General features: G+C 48.6%; 1 protein-coding gene across 2 annotated transcripts; it reads left to right on the forward strand.

Moving 5' to 3' along the window:
• The first annotated feature begins 1,121 nt into the window (after positions 1–1,121).
• ERCC3 (ERCC excision repair 3, TFIIH core complex helicase subunit) lies at positions 1,122–23,192 on the forward strand. 2 transcript variants are annotated; one of them, XM_040439866.1, is made up of 15 exons: positions 1,122–1,210; positions 3,420–3,622; positions 4,723–4,959; positions 5,329–5,378; positions 5,888–6,023; positions 6,421–6,585; positions 6,883–7,087; positions 8,119–8,433; positions 9,503–9,687; positions 10,762–10,964; positions 13,276–13,372; positions 13,846–13,963; positions 16,002–16,120; positions 16,973–17,125; positions 22,672–23,192. In XM_040439866.1, the coding sequence occupies exons 1-15, from the start codon at positions 1,183–1,185 to the stop codon at positions 22,804–22,806; spliced, it is 2,349 nt and encodes a 782-aa protein (XP_040295800.1). In that variant the 5' UTR covers positions 1,122–1,182; the 3' UTR covers positions 22,807–23,192. The 2 variants fall into 2 exon arrangements, 1 of the variants encoding a protein (XP_040295800.1); XR_005780464.1 differs by lacking the exon at positions 13,846–13,963 and having other exon boundaries at positions 22,672–22,769.
• The last annotated feature ends 327 nt before the right edge of the window (positions 23,193–23,519 follow it).

A 23,519-nucleotide genomic window follows, 5' to 3' on the forward strand; every position in this document is an offset into this window, starting at 1 on the left:
ATTGGGGGTCTGAGCTGAGGTCTGATTGTGGGTCTTATTATTAGCATTGGGGGTCTGATCGGGGGTCTTATTAGCATTGGGGGTCTGAGCTGAGGTCTGATGAAAACATTTTTTTTCTCTTATTTTCCTCCTTTAAAACCTAGGTGCGTCTTATAGGGGAAAAAATAAGCATGCATATGCATGCTGGGAGTTGTAGTTTCACAACCCCTGGGCTACTTAGTAACTCTGCAGATTATTGCAGCTCCATCCCCTTCACTGAAATGATAAGGCGTCTGCAGAAATCGGGAGACTTACAGCTGTTTAGGCGACTTTCACTGGATCCATTATGAACAGATCCGGTTGTATTATCTGTAACATGGCCAAGACGGATCCGTCATGAACTCCATTGAAAGTCAATGGGGGACGGATCCGTTTTCTATTGTGGCAGATAAAACTGATCCGTCCCCATTAACTTGCATTGGGGGTCATGCCGGATCCGTCTTGCTCTGCATCCCAGGACGGAAAGCAAACTATAACATGTTGCGGTTTGCTCTCCGGTCTGGGAACGCAACTAAACGGAACGGAATGCATTTTGGAGCGCGCCGTTCTGTTCAGTTCAGTTTTGTCCCCATTGACAATGAACAGAGACAGAACTGAAGCGTTTTTTTCCGGTATTTTGCCCCTATGACGGATCTCAATACCGGAAAACTAAAACGCTAGTGTGAAAGTAGCCTAAGCTCTGGGAGCTGCAGGGTGCCACAGGGAAAAGACAACAAGCTGCTTTGCCTTGGCTGTAGAGGCCACCTTTACCCCTGGTCACTGCACAGACAAGCCCTTGTTACTTGGAGGGGAACTTGGTAAATCTCATCTCCAAGGGACATTTCTACTCTGAAGTCACATTCCTTCTTCACAAGCGACAACCGTGTTCTGCGCATGCGTGGATTCGCTGTATCAGTAATTTGCCACTGCGCATGCCCTGCAACAAACAAATAAACGCAGTTTCCAATCCCAACATACGAAGCGTAGATTGAGCCACGCCCCCTTATGTCTATTGGTCAGCTTTCCGGAAGTTTTGGAAACTTCCGCTTTTCGACTTCCTATGTGCGATATTATTGGTTAATCCTCTTCAGGGGGGCGGGGTTTTCTGTCCAGTGGTGCGGGCCCTGTATCCAGTCGGTACCGGCTGCCGGTGAAGCCTACGTCATGGGCAAGAAGGATAAATGGGATCGAGGTAGGAGGCTGAGCCTTTATAGGGACTACAACTCCCATGATGCGCTCAGTGCTGAGCCTCCTCTAGTGCCGTGGAGTTGGGACTGCTAGTGCCACAGCTAGTGAATGCTGAGGGTTGTAGTTTTCACATCTTACTGACTAGATGCCCCCGAATAATCAGATAGTGAATGCTGAGAGTTACAGTCACAGTATGCAGACGCTTGTAGTGCCAAAGTATATTCAGCTAGTGAATGCTGAGAGTTGTAGTCACAATGCGTAGAGACTTGTCGTGCCACAGTATTGTCAGATAAGAAATACTGAGAGTTGTAGTGCCACAGAATAGTCAGTGAATGCTGAGAGTTACAGTCAGTGTGTAGAGGCTTGTCGTATATGCAATGCTGAGAGTTGTCGTTTTCACATAAGACTGTAGAGACTTGTAATACCACAGTTTAATCATATAAATGCTGAGAGTTGTAGTCACTGTGTAAACCTTTGTAGACCCGCATCATTGTCCTATATGGCACACGGAGAGTTGTAGTTTTCACATTCTTGTGCGGACGGTCTCTCGCCATCATCTCCACCCCCTGAATACGTTAATTCTATAAGGAGCTGTGGGGGCCCCAGAATGTCCCCCGCTCTGGAAGCTAGACAGTCGCCCCTGTTCTTGCCTTCCGCTGTACCCCCAAAATGTCTAATTACCCATAATATTACAATTCACCTATTAGAACTCTACATTGCGTTGTTCCTCCATTATCCTTCCTGGAAATTTCAGAGTATATTGATAACTTGGTGTTACCATCTGACACTGTCCAATCAGTGCTGGTGTTGTCAGATTGTGTAGGGGCACACCCCCTTGACAAGGGGATTGGCGACACCAGGGGTCAAGTCCTGGGAAAAAAAGTGTGGGAACTCACCCAAGTGCCTCCGCGTGATGTCACGGCGTTCGCAAAGGGCAGGGGGTCGGCTGGAGCAAGCAAGTACTGTATTTTTTGCCCTATTAGACGCACCGGCCCATAAGACGCACCTAGGTTTTAGAGGGGGACAATAAGAAAAATATATATTTCATTACACCTCAGGTCAGACCACCAATCAGACCTCAGCTAACAGCCCCAATAAGATCCCCAATAAGACTTCAGATCAGATCTCAATATGAATGACCAACAATCAGACCTCAGATAATAGCCCCATGCCTCTCCATCAGCCCGCCCCCCCAGTGCCTCTCCATCAGCCCGCCCCCAAGTGCCTCTCCATCAGCCCGCCCCCCCAGTGCCTCTCCATCAGCCCGCCCCCAAGTGCCTCTCCATCAGCCCGCCCCCAAGTGCCTCTCCATCAGCCCGCCCCCAAGTGCCTCTCCATCAGCCCGCCCCCAAGTGCCTCTCCATCAGCCCGCCCCCAAGTGCCTCTCCATCAGCCCGCCCCCAAGTGCCTCTCCATCAGCCCGCCCCCAAGTGCCTCTCCATCAGCCCGCCCCCAAGTGCCTCTCCATCAGCCCGCCCCCAAGTGCCTCTCCATCAGCCCGCCCCCAAGTGCCTCTCCATCAGCCCCCCCCCCCCCCCCCGTGCCTCTCATCAGCCCCCCCCCCCCAGTGCCTCTCATCAGCCACTGCCCATAATATATGAAAAAAAAAAAAAAAACACTTACCTCTCCTGGACGCAGACGTTCCTCTTCTCCTGCTGTCGGCTGTGCTGTGAAGGCTGCGCACAGCGTGACGTCACAGAGCGACTCACTCCTGTGCGCACTGCGCAGCCTGCAGAGCCGACAGCCGAGGACCAGGAAGCGGTGAGTACAAAGCATTCACCGCTTCCTTCCTAGTCCTTTTGCCCTGAAACTTTGGGAACGGCGTTCCTGCCATGAAAAAAGTGCAGGAACGCCGTTCCCACCCATTCCCCCTCGACTCGAGCCCTGAGCGACACCCAGTTAGAAATTTTAACCATAAATTTCCAGGGCTAATAACAGAGGAACAACACAGTACAGAATTCTGAGAAAAATCTCCAGAATAGTTATTTCATGGGGGATACGAGGAGAAACTGTCAGGAGTGAGGACGGCTCCTCTGTGGTAAAATTCTGGCTGCCACTAGAGGGCAGTATGAGAACATAGGCTGTGCCAGGCTACAGTACCCGCAGCAGTCGCCATCTAGACCGGGATTTGTCCAGCCCTGATGTAAGCATGGCGTTGTGCCAGTTGCAGGGAGGCTGTGGATTTTAACCCTTGGTGATCATTTTCATTACAGATAAGAAAAAATCCAAGAAGCGTCACTACGATGAAGAGGAGGAGGATGATGATGAGGCGACCACCAATGACCAGGAAGCGGTGCCCTCTGCAGCGGGAAAGCAGGTGGACGAGGCGGGCACCAAACTGGATGAGTACAACGCCAAGGATTATAGATCACAAATGCCCCTGAAGGGCGACCACGCGTCCCGTCCGCTCTGGGTGGTAGGTGTCTTGTAGAGAGTCTGACTCCTCTCCTTTGCTCTGGGGATAAGCGGCTCCAGGTCTGCATGGCAGACACTTCTGTCCCTCCCCATAGAAATAACGTCCTACTAAGGGCTCTTTCACACTTGCGTTGTTCTTTTCTTCCGGCATAGAGTTCCGTCGTCGGGGCTCTATGCCGGAAGAATCCTGATCAGTTTTATCCTAATGCATTCTGAATGGAGAGAAATCCGTTCAGGATGCATCAGGATGTCTTCAGTTCCGGACCGGAACATTTTTTGGCCGGAGAAAATACCGCAGCATGCTGCGCTTTTTGCTCCGGCCAAAATTCCTGAACACTTACCGCAAGGCCGGATCCGGAATTAATGCCCATTGAAAGGCATTAATCCGGATCCGGCCTTAAGCTAAACGTCGTTTCGGCGCATCGACAGTAAAGAACCCTCCACTTTTGGTGGGACTGGTCTTGTGTAAACGCTTGCGTGCTCAGCTGAGCTGACTGCGTTTGTGCAAGTCAAGGGGAACAGCTGTATGGGTACCCTAAAGGAGTTGTCCGGCCTTGGAGCCGACAACCACAGGGGGTTCTAACACTCCTCACCTGTCCGCGGTCCTGGATGTTTCCTGTCCCTGCGGGACAAAGAAGCTGCTCGGTCACGTACCCGTTGCAGCCAATCACAGGCCCCATTACTTGGTCATAGCAGTGATTGACTGTTCAAGCTGCCTGTGATTGACCAGGGCAGTCACGGGTCCAATTCGCTTCCTGAGCCTGCGGGTACAAGAAGCGGCCATGAAGAGACCACCACGGGACCATGGACAGAGGAAAGAGATTTTTAATGTTTAGGGAAACGGGGGGAAAACTCCAGGGGTGGATGAAGCCAAAGCTGGACGATCCCTTTAAATGCTTCTCACAGTTTGCTGTTTGACAGGTCTAAACAGCCTGCACAAAACTGATACATTGTAACAACAGTGCTGCTGATGTATGTATCTCAGAGGATTACTCCCATCATGTAATATCTTTACTGTAAAATGGAAGCTTTTCATTTGAGGTTTATAATGTCTCGGAGACTGTAATAATTTATGACTTGCGTTTTCCATCCTCTCCTTAGGCCCCGGATGGACACATCTTCCTGGAAGCCTTTTCCCCGGTCTATAAATACGCCCAGGACTTTCTTGTCGCAATCTCTGAGCCCGTCTGTCGGCCGGTGCACGTCCACGAGTATAAGCTCACGGCCTACTCCCTGTACGCCGCCGTCAGTGTCGGGCTGCAAACGTCCGACATCATCGAGTATTTGCAGAAGTTGAGCAAAACCGGCGTCCCCGAGGGCATCGTGCAGTTCATCAAGGTGAGCGGTCCGGATGCAGGTAGATTAAAGGGGCAGCCTCGTCTTTGGCATACCCTTTTAAAATGCTTCTCTGCTACGGGTAGCCAGTAGGTTGGGGGCAACCCCTGATTTTAGTTTGTTTCAATGCCACACCATTTTCAAGATTTCTGCTTGCTGTCTGTGAATGGTCACATTCTTGTTTACATTCTCATCGTGCCCGAGTGACTGTGCTGCAGAGCCTATTACAGTATCGGAGCACTGATGTCACAAGACATGCACCTGTGTGAGCAACGCTCAGTCAGGAGGGGTCTGAAGTGGAATGGCATTGACCCTTTAACTGCCGGTAGTTTTATATTGTCTCCTACATAGATGTTTATCTTTCCCCTGCAGCTCTGCACGGTCAGCTATGGAAAGGTGAAGCTGGTGCTGAAACATAACAAGTAAGTTGGGATCTGACGTCTGTAATGCTGCGCTGGTTCTGCACCTTGTACTGGTTGGACCCGCAGGATACCCAGCCGTGTGGCAGATAAACAACGCTGCAGCCGCTCATCTCCACCGCCCCCTTGATATAACAGAGTGTGGGGGCTGTCAGAGCTGGTAACTGTTCATGAGCCGAATGTTATCCCAATTCTGTGGCCAGAAATAAGATACTGTTGTCTCCAAATGACACTGTAATGCCAGGTCTCTGGCCTACAGGATGTATAATGCCATGCAAATGCCACGCCAGTATGTGGCAAAACCTGACGCTGCAAAATATGTTGCTATAACATGATCTACTGGGGTCTGGTGCCGGCCCCCAACAGATCCAGAGAGCAACGCACTTTACCGAACCTCCATTCAGGAGCGGCTGCAGCTGGTATCAGATCTGGTCCGTTTTCTTGATCGCAGCTGTTGCCAGACCCTCAGTGACCTGAGTAATAGAAGTAATGTTATCACATGATCTCCGCAGGTACTTTGTGGAGAGCGCCCACCCGGACGTTATCCAGGATCTCCTTAAAGACAGCACCATCCGCAGCTGCCGACTGAGGAACGAGGAGGGCGAGGAAACGGATCTGATCACCGAGACCTTTACTAGCAAATCCGCTGTAAGTCCAGTCACTGACAGACTGTGTGGTTCTACATTGGAAACTTTGACCTATCTATGCGGAAAGCTAAGGGTCTCAGTGGTCCTGGAGACTGAAGTATTCTGAACCCCATCTCCTGGGGGTTAGGCTAATGCAGGGATCAGCAACCTCCGGCACTCCAGCTGTTGTGAAACTACAAATCCCAGCATGCTCCATTCATTTCTATGAGAGTTCTGAGAAGAGCAGAGCAAGTATGCATGCTGGGAGTTGTAGTTTCACAACACCTGGAGTGCCGGAGGTTGCCTACCCCTGGGCTAATGGTTTTTCCCTCCTTCATGCTTTATACTGCAGCACTACTTACTCAGATAGGCTGCTGCGTATCGGTGCAGATCTGCTCAAACATAGTTGGTATTTCCAGATCACCAAGACAACTGATCCGGCCAGCGACCCATCCACCTCCCAGGTCGGGGAGACAGAGAATAAGACCGATGTCCCGGCCGACTTGTTTGAGTTCTACGAACAGATGGACAAAGAAGAAGAAGAGGAGGAAGAGACGCAGACGGTGTCCTTCGAGGTTAAACAGGTACAACATGTCACCCAGAGACTTGCCTGTTATCTGTCCACACACTTGCTGATGGTTTCCAGTAATCGAACGCTATGTCACCTGTAGTCTTCTGATTTGCTTTCCTCTCCTCCCTGGGGGTCGGTGGGACCCTCTGTTGCAGTAATGAGAATACATTTCCATAATTGCTTTTTTAAACAATATAATTAGAAATTTGGCTTCAGAGTGAATCTGTTCTGGTCCGGTGACTTCTCTGCCTCGCTGTAAGGACTACTACTCCTCCTCGTCCGTCCAGTAATGACTGCCTTGTCTTGTTAGGAAATGATTGAGGTTCTCCAGAAGCGTTGCATCCACCTGGAGTACCCACTGCTGGCAGAGTACGACTTCAGGAATGATACCATGAACCCAGACATCAATATCGACCTGAAGCCCACGGCCGTCCTGCGCCCGTACCAAGAGAAGAGCCTGCGCAAGATGTTTGGCAACGGGCGTGCTCGCTCTGGGGTGATTGTACTGCCCTGCGGTGAGTGGTCCGTGCATGTTAATGGACCGGTCTGTGTAAGGGAAGCAACCAACCAAAACTAACAGCAGAGGGCGCCAGAACACCATGGCTTGTAATGTCTAAGAGGGGTCAACAACCTCCGCCGCGCCACCTGGGGGGCACTACAACTCCAGGCATGCTCCATTCTCTTCGATGAGAGTTCTCCGCACACTCAAGCAAGTGTGTATGCTGAGAGTTGTAGTTTTCAGAGGTTGTAGACCACTGATCTAAGATAATGTCAGCGGCGCTGGAGGACTACAGAACCGACCACTCTCCACCGGGTTACTGCAGCAGGGGTGCTCATATTAATGCAGTGGTTTAGGCTCCTATTGTCTAATAGAAAGATTGACATTCTAAAATCTCAAGAAAATATGGTGCTTTTGGTATATTTATCCTAAAAATTCTCACAGCAGAGGGTTTGTTACAATTGTATCCAGTCTGGACAATCCACATCAGCAGCACAAGTCTCTCTGCCATCCAGATGCTTTCTTACAGTGTATCCGCCTGCCATCCAGGATTGTCTGGGCTAGGTACAATTGTAACAAACACTCAGCTGTGAGAAAAAGTTTTGGGTGGGTTTTAAGCCAGACGGTGTAAATTACAATGTTCTCATTCACTGACAGAAAGCAGAGATCTTGATAATGGTAACTTGAGATGCAACGAGAGAGGTTTAGTGCTGGTGCACCAGTTTTCTGGCGAGAAAACGCGCAGATGTTGCCGCACGCCTGCTAGACGCAACAATTAGTGGCTTTGCTTTTGTGGCTTTGCTTTTCTGAAAGGTGGGCAGGACTTGGGAGGGGCGCGACCTTCTGCGAACTGGCGCGTGGAGGGCCAGGGATGCCCCCGGTTCAGTAAGACGGCTGGGGCCTCGCTCCAGCACTCCAGAGTAGATCACGACCGAGGTACAAAACGCCAGGATGCTGGAAATTTTTCTATTGCACGGTGAATACATTTGATTTCCATCGGACTGGACGCCCCCTTTAAGTTCTGTATGGGGCCATTTGTGTCTGCAGGTGCCGGGAAGTCTCTGGTCGGGGTCACCGCTGCCTGCACAGTGCGGAAGAGGTGCCTGGTGCTGGGGAACTCGGCTGTGTCGGTGGAGCAGTGGAAGGCGCAGTTCAAGATGTGGTCGACCATTGACGACAGCCAGATCTGTCGCTTCACATCCGACGCCAAGGACAAGCCCATCGGGTGCTCTATTGCCATAAGCACCTACTCCATGCTGGGGCACACCACCAAGAGGTCATGGGAGGCCGAGCGGGTGATGGAGTGGCTGAAAAGTCAGGAGTGGGGGCTGATGATACTGGATGAAGTGCACACTATTCCAGGTACGGGATAGCAAGTCTGCAATCATGTCGTATTGAATGGTGGACAGGGGAAGGGGGTGGCATATTACATCGAGCCTTCTACTCCAGCAACATCCAAAGCTGCACTAATAATGAACGTCCCCTGGACTCTATTAGCTGATCACTGGGGTTGTCTCCGATAACGAATCATTGTAGATGGTCCATTTCCCACAGAACATCCCTGTAGATCAAGGATGCCCAACCTGCGGCCCTCAAGCGGTTGCAAAACTACAACTCCCAGCATGCCTGGACAGCCTACAGCTATTAGGGCATGCTGGGAGTTGTAGTTTTGCAATAGCTGGAGGGCCGCAGGTTGAGCATCCCTGCAGTAGATCCTGCTGTGTTCATCAAGCAGATGGCAGCGGAGAGATCTGAGGACTTGGATAAACTGTGTATACAGCTTGGATGTGACTAGAGTATAATACACATTTGCAGCTCTGCCCAGCACTGTATTTAGGGTACTTTCACACTAGCGTTTTTCTTTTCCGGCGCTGAGTTCCGTCCTAGGGGCTCAAATCCGGAAAAGAACTGATCAGTTTTATCCTAATGCATTCTGAATGGAGAGTAATCCGTTCAGCATGCATCAGGACGTCTTCAGTTCAGTCTTTTTGACTGATCAGGCTTTTCAGAAAACCGTAGCATGCTGTATTTTTACCTCCGGCCAAAAATCCTGAACACTTTGACTGAACGCCGGATCCGGTCTTTTTCCCATTGACTTGCATTAACGCCGGATCCGGTCTTTTTCCCATTGACTTGCATTAACGCCGGATCTGGCGCTGTGTGTTCAGTCAAACCGGATCCGGCTTTTGCATGTTAAACCCGAAAAATGTGAAATTGATCACAATTTTTCATTGTGATCAAAATCCTGATCAGGATTCAAATGTAATCCGTTTTCACACGTTTTTCCGGATCCGGCGGGCAGTTCCGGTGTCGGAATTGAACGCCGGATTTAAACAACGCTAGTGTGAAAGTAGCCCTTAGCTGTTATCCATATAACGATGCTCTTTATGATGATTGATACTTTGATTAGTATTTTTCCTTTTAATTCCAGCCAAGATGTTCCGTCGCGTCCTGACCATCGTCCAGGCTCACTGTAAGGTCGGCCTGACGGCCACTCTGGTCCGAGAGGACGACAAAATCGTCGACCTGAATTTTCTGATCGGCCCAAAGTTGTATGAAGCCAACTGGATGGAGCTGCAAAACAACGGCTACATCGCAAAGGTGCAGTGCGCAGAGGTAAGTGGCATCCACCACGTGACACGTGGCAGCCCAGTGCCAATTATTATACCTACTAAGAGAGACAGTGAGGCTAAAAAGGGCAGAATTGGGACATTTCTGGGTGGGATCGGAGTAAGTTAACGTTTTTAATGCTGCAAAGTGTAGTGTGCAGAGCTGTATCACAAGGGGGCGCATCTGCAGGGGCCACGGTTATTACTGTTCCATGCAAGCTGCTTCTTCACTGTTACTTTATGTAATATATTAGTACGTTCTCTTTTTAGATTTCGTGTGCTTTTGGGGTGTGTCTAGTCTGCGCCCAGTCTGGGTGAATAAAGGGAAGTCCAATAGCCCCATGAAAGAGAGGACCTGACACCTCTCCTGGTTTACTCCATAATACAACCACCCGGCAGCATCTCTTCTTGCAACACTCTTTTGTAGTGTTCCTCTTGTATTCCTCTTGGACATACACAAATAAATTGGCAACTGGATGTTACCAGTTTCCTTGTCAAAGGGGTGTCCTCCCATACACGGCAATGCCGATTGCATGGCGTCAGTGTGTGTAGGGGCCACTCCCCAACTAGTAACACGTAGATATCAATTTATTCACACCTTTTCAGGAGGAATAACAGAGGAATGACTCATTTAATGTACAATGCGAGAACTGGTTAAGGCGCTTTTCACACTGCGCTCTGCAGCATCCGGCGCGTACGGGAAATGTGCATGGGAAACGCGATGTGAAAGGAGCCTCTGGTAGACGTGTCGGGAGAGATGGCGGCTTTCATTCTCCTAATCCCCGGCCCCCTCCCCTGTTTGCTGTGTATGTTTGTGTTGTCACTTATTCTTCTTCAGCCAGTTTGCCAACTCATTTCATGAAAGCCGTCAGGGTCCCGATTAAGACGTCTCCCTGACGGCCGGAGGAAGCTGTTGCCGTGGTGAGCGCTCTTGTGCCTCGCGGCTCGTATTGACGCTATTGCCCGGGGGGGTCTATTCAGCCTCTTCCTTTCACCAGACACACAAGCTGCGTGTTCAGAATGCGGCCGGGCCTCTCCTCTTGGCCGCCTGCTCCCTCCTCGCTTTCCTTTTGTCCCTCAGGTCTGGTGCCCCATGTCCCCCGAGTTTTACAGAGAATACGTTGCCATCAAGACAAAGAAGAGGATTCTGTTCTACACCATGAACCCAAATAAATTCCGAGCCTGCCAGTTCCTGATTAAGTTCCATGAGCGGAGGAATGACAAGATCATTGTGTTTGCGGACAATGTGTTTGCGCTGAAGGAGTACGCCATCAAGCTCAACAAGTAAGTGGCCGCGCATGACAATCAGGCGCAGGCGCTGCCGCCCTCTCAATGGACTGTTTTGTACCTTTTTATTAGAGGGGTTTTAAGGGGTCCAGTTCCCTTGTGTTCAGACCACCAGGGGTGGGAAGATTTCATTTTAGGTTGTGCTCACACTAAGGCTCCATTCACACGTCCATATAATGGGTCCGAATGCGTTCCGCAAATTGCCGAACGGGTGTGGACCCATTAATTCTTTATGGGGTCGGAATGGATGCAGAGAGCACACTATGTGCTCTCCACATTTCCGGAGCGCGCCCCCCGATCTTCCGGTCTGCGGCTCCGGAAAATAATAGAACATGTCCTATTCTTGTCTGCAAATGCGGACAAGAATAGGCAGTTCTATGGGGGGGCCGGCCGGGTGTATTGCGGATCCGCAATGCACTACGGACGTCTGAATGGAGCCTAAGAGAATGCGTCTTGCAATGAGATGCAACAATGTATCAGCTGCAGCAAAACAGAGAGGTGAAAATGCAGGGTTACCACACCTAAGCCTTGTGACCGATCAGTGTGATGTCACTGGCCTAGGAAGAGCGCCATGGCCTGATCAACAGTGGTGCCAGGAGTCTGGCCACCAGCGATCAAAAGTGGATGACTTTTCCTGAGGATAGGTGGTCAATATTGTATTGTATTCCTGGAAATCCCCTTTAACTAGAGGAGCAAATAATTCCCAAGTCCAAAGTACTGTAACCTCTTCCTAACATCCACCGTACATGTATGGCAGATGTCAGGTCTTTAAAGATGGCACCTGGAGCAGACACCATAGCCTCTGGGTGCCGGCTTTTTCACACAGCGGACACCCGGGGCTAATGTCTGCAATTCGCGATAATCCAACATTTGACCCCTCAGACGCTGTAGTTAATTTTGGCCAAGGTATCCGCCAGAATGCCTTCCCTTCACATAGATCTGGGAAGGCGGTCCTTAGGGGTGATAGGCCTGAGCCTGTATGAGGCTACCAGGCCTATCGCGGGTATATTCCATTGTAGGCCTGCAGATGGCAGAACTGTATTGACCAGGCATGCTCAACCTGCGGCCCTCCAGCTGTTGCAAAGCTACAACTCCCAGCATGCCCGAACAGCCTACAGCAGGGCATTGTGGGAGTTGTAGTTTTACAACAGCCGGAGGGCCGCAGGTTGAGCATGCCTGACTGAGACTGAATTTCACACTCACTAATGTATAAATTCACATTAGTGTATGTGAAACGCAATCTAATGATTGCATGTTTAGGTTCCCTACGGAGGCAAAAAAAAAAAAAGAAAAAGCTTTTAGAAATATAAAAAAATATAAAAATTTAAATCCCACCCTTTCCCCGTAATAATAATAAAATAAAGAATACTAAAGATCATATGCATCGCCGCATCCCAAATGCCTGAACTAATAAAATATGAATGTATTTATTCTTTATGGTGAATGATGTAATAATAAAAAAAAAAGTTAAAATGGCCGATTGTCACTTAAAATTTTTTAATAAAAAGTGATCAAAAAGTCATACACACCCCAAAAATGCTGCCTTGTGGTGAGGGAGTTGTAGTCATACGACTTGCATTGAAATCCATCCCAGAAAAGCTGCTTGTGATTAGGTTTGGATTTTTCATGACAATGTAAGATACAATGTTTCACATTCCGTCTACTGTAAATGTATCAGTTTCATAGGAAAGCTTTGGATCTCTCATAGGATGTGGCTTCAATAGATACATTGTCTGCAGATGTGGCAGCAGGCGCCGCGCCGCTGCAGGAGCAGGGAATTTACTGGTTGCTTTCTAGTCAAGTGACCAAAATGGTGAAACGCTGTGTATTTTAGGTATTTAGCGGTAATTATACGGCACTTCAGACGGGTCTCTTCTGGGAACGATCCTTTAATCTTGACTGAAAAGAGATTAGCCGAAGCGGTGCTCAGGGATTACTAGATGTGTTCACTGTTCCGTGCGAGCGGGCAAGGAATGAACTCGGGGTGACGGTTATAAGATGTCACATCACCCCGGGGCGAGTCACTAAATTTATGTCAAAAGGTTTCCAAAACTGGAATCCGCCATAAACACTGGGGGTCGTTTTTTACACCAACATATGGAGTTGCAGTTGCAGACTTTTTTTTTTGTTGCCACCTTTAACACTGCGGATTTGGGGGGGTGGGGGGGTGGGGGTGCTTTACCTGGTCTGGGGTCTTGTCCTCTACTCTATTCACCTCCAAAGCTGCATTCACAAGACCTGATGTTAGAGTTGCACAAGGTGAATTGAGAATTTAAAGGTCACAGTAACTTTGGCCCTTTTTTTTCAGACCGTACATCTACGGCCCGACCTCCCAGGGGGAAAGGATGCAAATTCTACAAAACTTCAAGCACAATCCGAAAATAAACACCATCTTTATATCAAAGGTGAGAAGCTGAAATAAAGATTCATTGTTGTATAACGGACCCTTCTTCAGCTTTGTGTTTCAGTTCCTTGCCATTTTCAAGATCTCTGCTTGCCCTCAGTGAATGGCAGCTTTCATAGTTCACACCCAGATGCTGAAAACCCTCGTGAAGGACATGTAGTTGCGGGGCCCGATGCCGTGTGTTAGTTCTCCTGACCAAGTCCTGCTCTGTGCTAAAGACACGTTCACACTCGCTGTGGGGCTAATAAAATGTTGCAGCATTTCATGCAGCATTTTTTATTCTGCCTCTGGATGTTTTCCATCCATTGACAGCAAACACACGTCTTGAAGATGGAAGGAGAGGACTAGATACAAATAAATCCAGTGTTTAGTAATCCTAAGCACAAGCCGTCTGATAACCCCATTGACTGAGGATCAGTGTTCTCTGCCTGGATTTTTACTGCACCCAAAACCAAGTAAGTTTCTGTTCTGCAGGTTGGAGACACTTCCTTTGATTTGCCCGAAGCCAATGTACTGATCCAAATCTCATCACACGGGGGGTCCCGCAGGCAGGAAGCACAGCGTCTGGGCCGTGTCCTTAGAGCCAAAAAAGGTAAAAATCTTCCAATGTACATACACAGTGACTCCACCAGCAGAATAGTGAGTGCAGCTCTGGAGTATAATACAGGATGTAACTCAGGATCAGTACAGGATAAGCAATGTATGTACACAGTGACTGCACCAGCAGAAGAGTGAGTGCAGCTCTGGAGTATAATACAGGATGTAACTCAGGATCAGTACAGGATAAGTAATGTATGTACACAGTGACTGCACCAGCAGAATAGTGAGTGCAGCTCTGGGGTATAATACAGGATGTAACTCAGGATCAGTACAGGATAAGTAATGTATGTACACAGTGACCGCACCAGCAGAATAGTGAGTGCTCCTCTGGAGTATAATACAGGATGTAACTCAGGATCAGTACAGGATAAGTAATGTATGTACACAGTGACTGCACCAGCAGAACAGTGAGTGCAGCTCTGGAGTATAATACAGGATGTAACTCAGGATCAGTACAGGATAAGTAATGTATGTACACAGTGACTGCACCAGCAGAATAGTGAGTGCAGCTCTGGAGTATAATACAGGATGTAACTCCGGATCAGTACAGGATAAATAATGTATGTACACAGTGACTGCACCAGCAGAATAGTGAGTGCAGCTCTGGAGTATAATACAGGATGTAACTCAGGATCAGTACAGGATAAGTAATGTATGTACATAGTGACTGCACCAGCAGAATCGTGAGTGCAGCTCTGGAGTATAATACAGGATGTAGCTCAGGACCAGTACAGGATAAGTAATGTATGTACACAGTGACTGCACCAGCAGAATAGGGAGTGCAGCTCTGGAGTCGGCTTCTTATCTGGTGAGTCCGGGGGTCAGTGTGGTTTCTTGTGACCACTGTGGTCCTCCTATACGCCGTTTGTTTTCCGTGTAATTGCTTTCTGTGACCTTGATCCCTGCGCAGTCCTGTGTGGACATTGGATTTGATGTAATTGGTCTGTGTGTAAATGTTTTCAGTTGTGAATGAGCCGTTGCCAAATCTAGTTTTCACACCCCTCAAGTTGATTTCCCCTTCGTTAGTTAATTAGCGCTTGTTGCTCCCATTCTGTTGTCACCCGGATTTCTTTGCGCCCGAGTGGCTCGTTTGCCTGTTACCGCCATACAACAAGGCAGGTCTGTTGTCTCTACTTCTAGGAAAGCTTGGGTGTCCGTCCCCTTTGAGGTCTGTAACAGGCGTTCATATTAGTCATCGCCCGGCTTTCGAAGAAGTTTCACATAATTACGACCTGAAATCCATTTCTCTGGTCTGATTCTTCCCACATAGCAGCCCGTGCATTTCCGTCACTTATTAAGTGCAACTAATAGGCTCGAACGTTTCTCACGGCCTTTAACCCCCACCACTTTGTTACCTTGTGGGGGCAGTAGAGGGGGGGTGCTTAACTTTTATTCACTGCAGGCCCCCCCTCCCCCCAGGTCTCCTTAATAATTGACTTTCTTCATTATCTCTCCCTCCTGCGCTCAGCTTTCTGCGGCCTGCGTCCGCTCTGATTTATGCTTCTTCGCAAAAATCCCGGCGGCGATGGCTCCGACTGCGGCTCATTTCCCAGATGTTTCAGCCCCGTGCCTGTTACAGTCGCAATAAATAAAGCTTTTTTCAAAGTTCTACAATTTTCGAATCAACTTCCTCAGTATTGGCAAGATCTCTGCTTGCTGTCAGTTAATGGGAACATTCTTGCTTACATCCTGAGGCTGGTACAGACCTTCTCACATGTGGGGCTCGGTTACAATTGTATCCAGTCTGAACATTGAGCTCGTCTGGACTGATACATTGTAACAAACTATCAGGATAGGAGACAGAGTTGAAGATTGCAACAAACCCTCAGCTGTGGGAAGCATCTAGCCTGTATCGGTTTACAGCCTCTGCTTTTATTTTTTTGTGAGAACGGCAGAATTTTGGCTTTTACTTTGGGAGTGACTGGAGAAGAAAATGGGTCCAGAGAATTTGTGGCGGAGGGGGGAGGTTTTCGACCTTCTGTATAGTGATACTTGTGTAGGTCACACGCTCGTCTCTTGCTTTCTTCAAGGAATGGTCGCCGAGGAGTACAACGCCTTCTTCTATTCTCTGGTGTCTCAGGACACTCAGGAAATGGCCTACTCCACCAAGAGGCAGAGATTCCTGGTGGATCAGGGCTACAGCTTTAAGGTATGAGTGGTGCAGGGGGGCACAGAATAGGGGTAACTATTAGATCAGTGGGGGTCCTACTGCTGGGACCCCCAGATATCATGAGAATGGGGACCCCCTGAAACGCTCAGCTCTTTCTGGGACTCCCATGGAGATGATTAGAGGGGCAGTAAGCATGCCGGACCTCCGACTCTGTTCATTTCAGGGGGTCTGCAAGGGGTACAGGGTCTCTTTTCTAGTGATAGGTGCGGGTCCCAGTGGTAGGACCCCGACTGATCTAATAGTTATCCCCCATCCTATGTATAAGGCATAACTTGTCACGACCAGAATTCCCCTTTAATATCCTACAAGTCTGTGCTGTATAGAGGGACAGTTTGCTGTACAGCGGATACAACTTCCTTTGTATTTGTAGCATGTACCTACCTGGTGGTCACCCAGACTTGAAGTACCACAACTTGTAAAATACAGTGAGGGGGGGGGGGGGGGGGGGGGTCGCTACAAGCAGAGATATAACCATAGATTCTGCAGTGGTTTATAATAACTGTCCAGCTGATTGTGAGCTGATATCAGGGGGTAAGTGGCCTCTTGCTATTCATTTCACCATCTGCTACAATGTCTGCCACTTTGGCTAATACAGGGGTGCATACCTTCCATTTGCAGGGGAACGCCCCCCTTATGGCTTTCATATAATTAAGGGGGTCATTTAAAGTGAGCTTACCCCTTTAACAGTAAATAGTTCAGATTTTGGGTACAGGACTGAAGGTCCAGTTGGAAAATAACTTAAACTTACCATTCTGCCATTTAGGGCATCATTTGGGGCGGAGGAGCTATTATTTGCATGTTGTTGGATCATTAATGGAGGATTAATTACAGGTGATTACTAAGCTGGCCGGCATGGAAGAGGAGGACCTGGCTTTCTCCACCAAGGAGGAACAGCAGCAGCTTCTTCAGAAAGTGCTGGCCGCCTCCGACCTGGATGCTGAAGAGGAAGTGGTCGCCGGAGAGTTCGGGTCCAAGTCCACCCATGTGAGTGCGATGGCGGTTCTTACACTGTTATCCCTTCTCTTCCCGAGCTGTGATTGTTATCCCTTCTCTTCTTTGTCTGTGATGGTGCCGGGCAGGGCCAGTTCTAGGTGAAATGGGGCCCTGGGGCGAAAAACTATAAGGGCCCCCCCCCCCCCCCCCCCCCCCCATGACACTTGATGACTTTTACAGAAAAAACTGTATATTGTGTGGCACAGTGTAGAGGTATACTGTATATTGTGGGGCACAGTGTAGCGGTATACTGTATATTGTGTGGCACAGTGTAGAGGTATACTGTATATTGTGGGGCATAGTGTAGAGGTATACTGTATATTGTGTGGCACAGTGTAGCGGTATACTGTATATTGTGTGGCACAGTGTAGAGGTATACTGTATATTGTGTGGCACAGTGTAGCGGTATACTGTACATTGTGGGGCACAGTGTAGAGGTATACTGTATATTGTGTGGCACAGTGTAGCGGTATACTGTATATTGTGTGGCACAGTGTAGAGGTATACTGTATATTGTGTGGCACAGTGTAGAGGTAAACTGTATATTGTGTGGCACAGTGTAGAGGTATACTGTACATTGTGGGGCACAGTGTAGAGGTATACTGTATATTGTGTGGCACAGTATAGCGGTATACTGTATATTGTGTGGCACAGTATAGCGGTATACTGTATATTGTGTGGCACAGTGTAGAGGTATACTGTATATTGTGTGGCACAGTGTAGCGGTATACTGTATATTGTGTGGCACAGTATAGCGGTATACTGTATATTGTGTGGCACAGTGTAGAGGTATACTGTATATTGTGTGGCACAGTGTAGCGGTATACTGTATATTGTGTGGCACAGTGTAGAGGTATACTGTATATTGTGTGGCACAGTGTAGAGGTAAACTGTATATTGTGTGGCACAGTGTAGAGGTATACTGTACATTGTGTGGCACAGTGTAGCGGTATACTGTATATTGTGAGGCACAGTGTAGCGGTATACTGTATATTGTGAGGCACAGTGTAGAGGTATACTGTATATTGTGGGGCACAGTGTAGCGGTATACTGTATATTGTGTGGCACAGTGTAGCGGTATACTGTATATTGTGGGGCACAGTGTAGCGGTATACTGTATATTGTGGGGCACAGTGTAGAGGTATACTGTATTGTGGGGCACAGTGTAGCCGTATACTGTATATTGTGAGGCACAGTGTAGAGGTATACTGTATATTGTGGGGCACAGTGTAGAGGTATACTGTACATTGTGTGGCACAGTGTAGCGGTATACTGTATATTGTGAGGCACAGTGTAGCGGTATACTGTATATTGTGAGGCACAGTGTAGAGGTATACTGTATATTGTGTGGCACAGTGTAGCGGTATACTGTATATTGTGTTGCACAGTGTAGAGGTATACTGTATATTGTGGGGCACAGTGTAGCGGTATACTGTATATTGTGGGGCACAGTGTAGAGGTATACTGTATATTGTGGGGCACAGTGTAGCCGTATACTGTATATTGTGTAGCGGTATTCTGTATATTGTGTGGCACAGTGTAGCGGTATACTGTATATTGTGGGGCACAGTGTAGCGGTATACTGTATATTGTGGGGCACAGTGTAGAGGTATACTGTATATTGTGTGGCACAGTATAGCGGTATACTGTATATTGTGGGGCACAGTGTAGAGGTATACTGCATATTGTGTGGCACAGTGTAGCGGTATACTGTATATTGTGTGGCACAGTGTAGAGGTATACTGTACATTGTGTGGCAGAGTGTAGAGGTATACTGTATATTGTGTGGCACAGTGTAGCGGTATACTGTATATTGTGTGGCACAGTGTAGAGGTATACTGTATATTGTGTGGCACAGTGTAGCGGTATACTGTATATTGTGTGGCACAGTGTAGAGGTATACTGTATATTGTGTGGCACAGTGTAGCGGTATACTGTATATTGTGTGGCACAGTGTAGAGGTAAACTGTATATTGTGTGGCACAGTGTAGAGGTAAACTGTATATTGTGTGGCACAGTGTAGCGGTATACTGTATATTGTGTGGCACAGTGTAGCGGTATACTGTATATTGTGTGGCACAGTGTAGAGGTAAACTGTATATTGTGTGGCACAGTGTAGCGGTATACTGTATATTGTGTGGCACAGTGTAGCGGTATACTGTATATTGTGTGGCACAGTGTAGCGGTATACTGTATATTGTGTGGCACAGTGTAGAGGTATACTGTGCATGGTGTGGCAGTGTAGCGGTATACTGTATATTGTGTGGCACAGTGTAGCGGTATACTGTATATTGTGTGGCACAGTGTAGAGGTATACTGTATATTGTGGGGCACAGTGTAGAGGTATACTGTATATTGTGTGGCACAGTGTAGAGGTATACTGTATATGGTGTGGCACAGTGTAGAGGTATACTGTATATTGTGGGGCACAGTGTAGCGGTATACTGTACATTGTGTGGCACAGTGGATGCTATATGTGTATAACATAAAAATATTTCACATGAAAACTTACAGTTACTTGACTTGGCCCTTGGGGATCTCGGACGCCACTTCCACACTTTGGCCGGGGGCTCGGCGGAGCTGATGTTGTGTTTTATCCTAATGAGAAAGATTTCATAATAAGGATTTGGAGAAGGGGCAGAGGGATAGCAGAGCAGGGAGAGGCTGGTGCTGATACTAGGGGGTCATACCATGGGGGAATAATAAAGCCCACCATAATGCCCCCCCCAGTAGAAATAATTCTCCTTATAATGTAACAATGCAAAAAATACCCCTTGTAATGCCCCCAGTTGAGCTAATGTCCCCATAGTGCCCCCATAATGTGCCAGTATAAAATACCCCTATATAGTGCCCCCAGTAAATGCCCCCATAGTGCTCCTCTCCCCCCTCCCTCCTAGTGCCCCCCATAATGTACCAGTATAAAATGCCCCATATATAGTGCCCCAGTAGATGCCCTCAGTGTCCCCCATAATTTGTAAGCATAAAATACCCCTTCTTAGTGCCCACCCGTAGATGACCCCATAGTACTACTCTCCCACCTTCCCCATAGTACCCACCATAATGTGTCCCAGTATAAAATGCCCCTATACAGAGCCCCCATATAAAATAGCCGTTCTTTGTGGCCTCAGTAGATGCCCCTATAGTGCCCACCAATAATGTGCCAGTAAGAAGTGCCCCCAATGTGCCAGTAATAAATGCCCCCATAGATGTCCCCCAATAATGTGCCAGTAGCCAGAGCTCCCCCATCATGTGCCAGTAGCCTAAGCCCCCCCCCATCATGTGCCAGTAGCCTAAGCCCCCCCATCATGTGCAAGTAGCCTAAGCCCCCCCCCATCATGTGCCAGTAGCCTAAGCCCCCCCATCATGTGCCAGTAGCCTAAGCCCCCCCCATCATGTGCCAGTAGCCTAAGCCCCCCCCATCATGTGCCAGTAGCCTAAGCCCCCCCCATCATGTGCCAGTAGCCATAGGCCCCCCTATATCATGTGCCAGTAGCCATAGGCCCCCCTATATCATGTGCCAGTAGCCATAGGCCCCCCTATATCATGTGCCAGTGGCCATAGGCCCCCCCATATTATGTGCCAGTGGCCATAGGCCCCCCCATATCATGTGCCAGTGGCCATAGGCCCCCCCATATCATGTGCCAGTAGCCATAGGCCCCCCCATATTATGTGCCAGTAGCCATAGGCCCCCCCATATCATGTGCCAGTAGCCATAGGCCCCCCCATATCATGTGCCAGTAGCCATAGGCCCCCCCATATCATGTGCCAGTAGCCATAGGCCCCCCTATATGATGTGCCAGTAGCCATAGGCCCCCCTATATGATGTGCCAGTAGCCATAGGCCCCCCCTATATGATGTGCCAGTAGCCATAGGCCCCCCCTATATGATGTGCCAGTAGCCATAGGCCCCCCTATATCATGTGCCAGTAGCCATAGGCCCCCCTATATCATGTGCCAGTAGCCATAGGCCCCCCTATATCATGTGCCAGTAGCCACCAGTATTGACAAAAACAAAACAAAAAAACACCTACTTACCTCCTTGGCAGCGATGTGATGCAGGCCTCTTCCGGCCTGTGTCCCGCGCTGTACGGATCAGGGCTCAGGCGGTGCGATGACGTCATTGCGCCGTGCCAGCCTAGTGCCTGCAGCCTATCAGAGGAACGGGAAGGGACACGCCTCTCCCTCCCCTGCCCCTCTGCACAGCCATCTGTATCGCTGTCCTGAGGACGGCCATACAGATGACTGGAGATGAGCGCTTCCACAATGAAAGCGCTCATCTTCCTGTGTGACTGTCCTGCCTATAGTTAGTTGCCTCTATGGAAGCGCCGGCCCTGGTTCCGGGTGATACGAGAAAAACGAGACAGAGGGGATATGATAGAAACTTTTAAATACATAAAGGGAATCAACAAGGTAAAAGAGGAGAGAATATTTACAAGAAGAAAAACTGCTACAAGAGGACATAGTTTTAAATTAGAGGGGCAAAGGTTTAAAAGTAATATCAGGAAGTATTACTTTACTGAGAGAGTAGTGGATGCATGGAATAGCCTTCCTGCAGAAGTGGTAGCTGCAAATACAGTGAAGGAGTTTAAGCATGCATGGGATAGGCATAAGGCCATCCTTCATATAAGATAGGGCCGGGGGCTATCCATAGTATTCAGTATATTGGGCAGACTAGATGGGCCAAATGGTTCTTATCTGCCGACACATTCTAGGTTTCTATGCATTGTTATCCCTTCTCTTCCCGATCTGTGATTGTGCCCGGTGATGCATTGTTATCCCTTCTCTTCCCGATCTGTGATTGTGCCCGGTGATGCATTGTTATCCCTTCTCTTCCCGATCTCTGATGTTGCCGGGTGATGCATTGTTATCCCTTCTCTTCCCGATCTCTGATGTTGCCGGGTGATGCATTGTTATCCCTTCTCTTCCCGATCTCTGATGTTGCCAGGTGATGCATTGTTATCCCTTCTCTTCCCGATCTCTGATGTTGCCGGGTGATGCATTGTTATCCCTTCTCTTCCCGATCTGTGATGGTACCCGGGATGCATTGTTATCCCTTCTCTTCCCGATCTGTGATGTTGCCCGGTGATGCATTGTTATCCCTTCTCTTCCCGATCTGTGATGTTGCCCGGTGATGCATTGTTATCCCTTCTCTTCCCGATCTGTGATGTTGCCCGGTGATGCATTGTTATCCCTTCTCTTCCCGATCTGTGATGTTGCCCGGTGATGCATTGTTATCCCTTCTCTTCCCGATCTGTGATTGTGCCCGGGATGCATTGTTATCCCTTCTCTTCCCGATCTGTGATGTTGCCCGGTGATGCATTGTTATCCCTTCTCTTCCCGATCTGTGATTGTACCCGGGATGCATTGTTATCCCTTCTCTTCCCGATCTGTGATGTTGCCCGGTGATGCATTGTTATCCCTTCTCTTCCCGATCTGTGATTGTGCCCGGGATGCATTGTTATCCCTTCTCTTCCCGATCTGTGATGTTGCCCGGTGATCCATGTTGATGAGGTGACACCTCTCCTTTTCCCCCCACAGCTGGCCCGGCGTGTTGGCACCATGAGCTCCATGTCTGGGGCAGACGATACCATGTACATGGAATACCAGGCTCCCAGAAACAAAGGTGCCAACAGCAAGCACGTGCACCCGCTTTTCAAGCGTTTCCGCAAATGAGATCCTGGGTTCTGCTGACGTGGATCTGACACGTTGTCCACACAGTGAGGTGAAGCAGGAGAACACCGGCAAACCCTGAAACGCGCCAGTACAATGGCTCATCATGAAATATGTCAGATTATTCTTTTACCTACTTGTTTTTTTTAAAGCCTCAAAAGTATTTATTGCTGCATTTTCCTGCCGATGGCAGTGGATGCACAGAGATGAGTATTCCTTACAGGAATAGTAAACAATGAGAGTTTCCCCTCTTATCTGTAACATATCTTTCTGGTTACAATGTAGCGTTACATTGGCACGGACTAGCTCCTGTGTCCGACATTGATGACTGTGTGTAACATGGAACGTCCCATTATTTCCTGCTAATAAAACGTTTCATCTTGTCGTGACGTTTGTCCACCTTTTACTGCTCTCTGGTATCAGCTCTTCTGTTTCAATAAATCGGTTATTAGTCACTGGTCTGAGGAGAGGGGATTCATCACCAGAGTAGGTATGTATCACTGTGCTCATCCTGAGCCTCCTCCTTCACGAGTACAGTAAAGGCTGTCATACAGAACAGTAGTAGAGTGAACGGAGGCGGTATTCCCGTCCCATCGAGAGTCTATATCAGGGGTCAGCTGTTGTGAAACTACATCTCCCACCATGCTCCATTCACTTCTGTGGAAGTTCCAAGAACAGCCAAGCAGTTGTGCATGCTAGGAGTTGTAGTCCCACAA

This window comes from Bufo bufo, chromosome 7, assembly GCF_905171765.1.
Source record: "Bufo bufo chromosome 7, aBufBuf1.1, whole genome shotgun sequence".
NCBI classification, from domain to species: domain Eukaryota; kingdom Metazoa; phylum Chordata; class Amphibia; order Anura; family Bufonidae; genus Bufo; species Bufo bufo.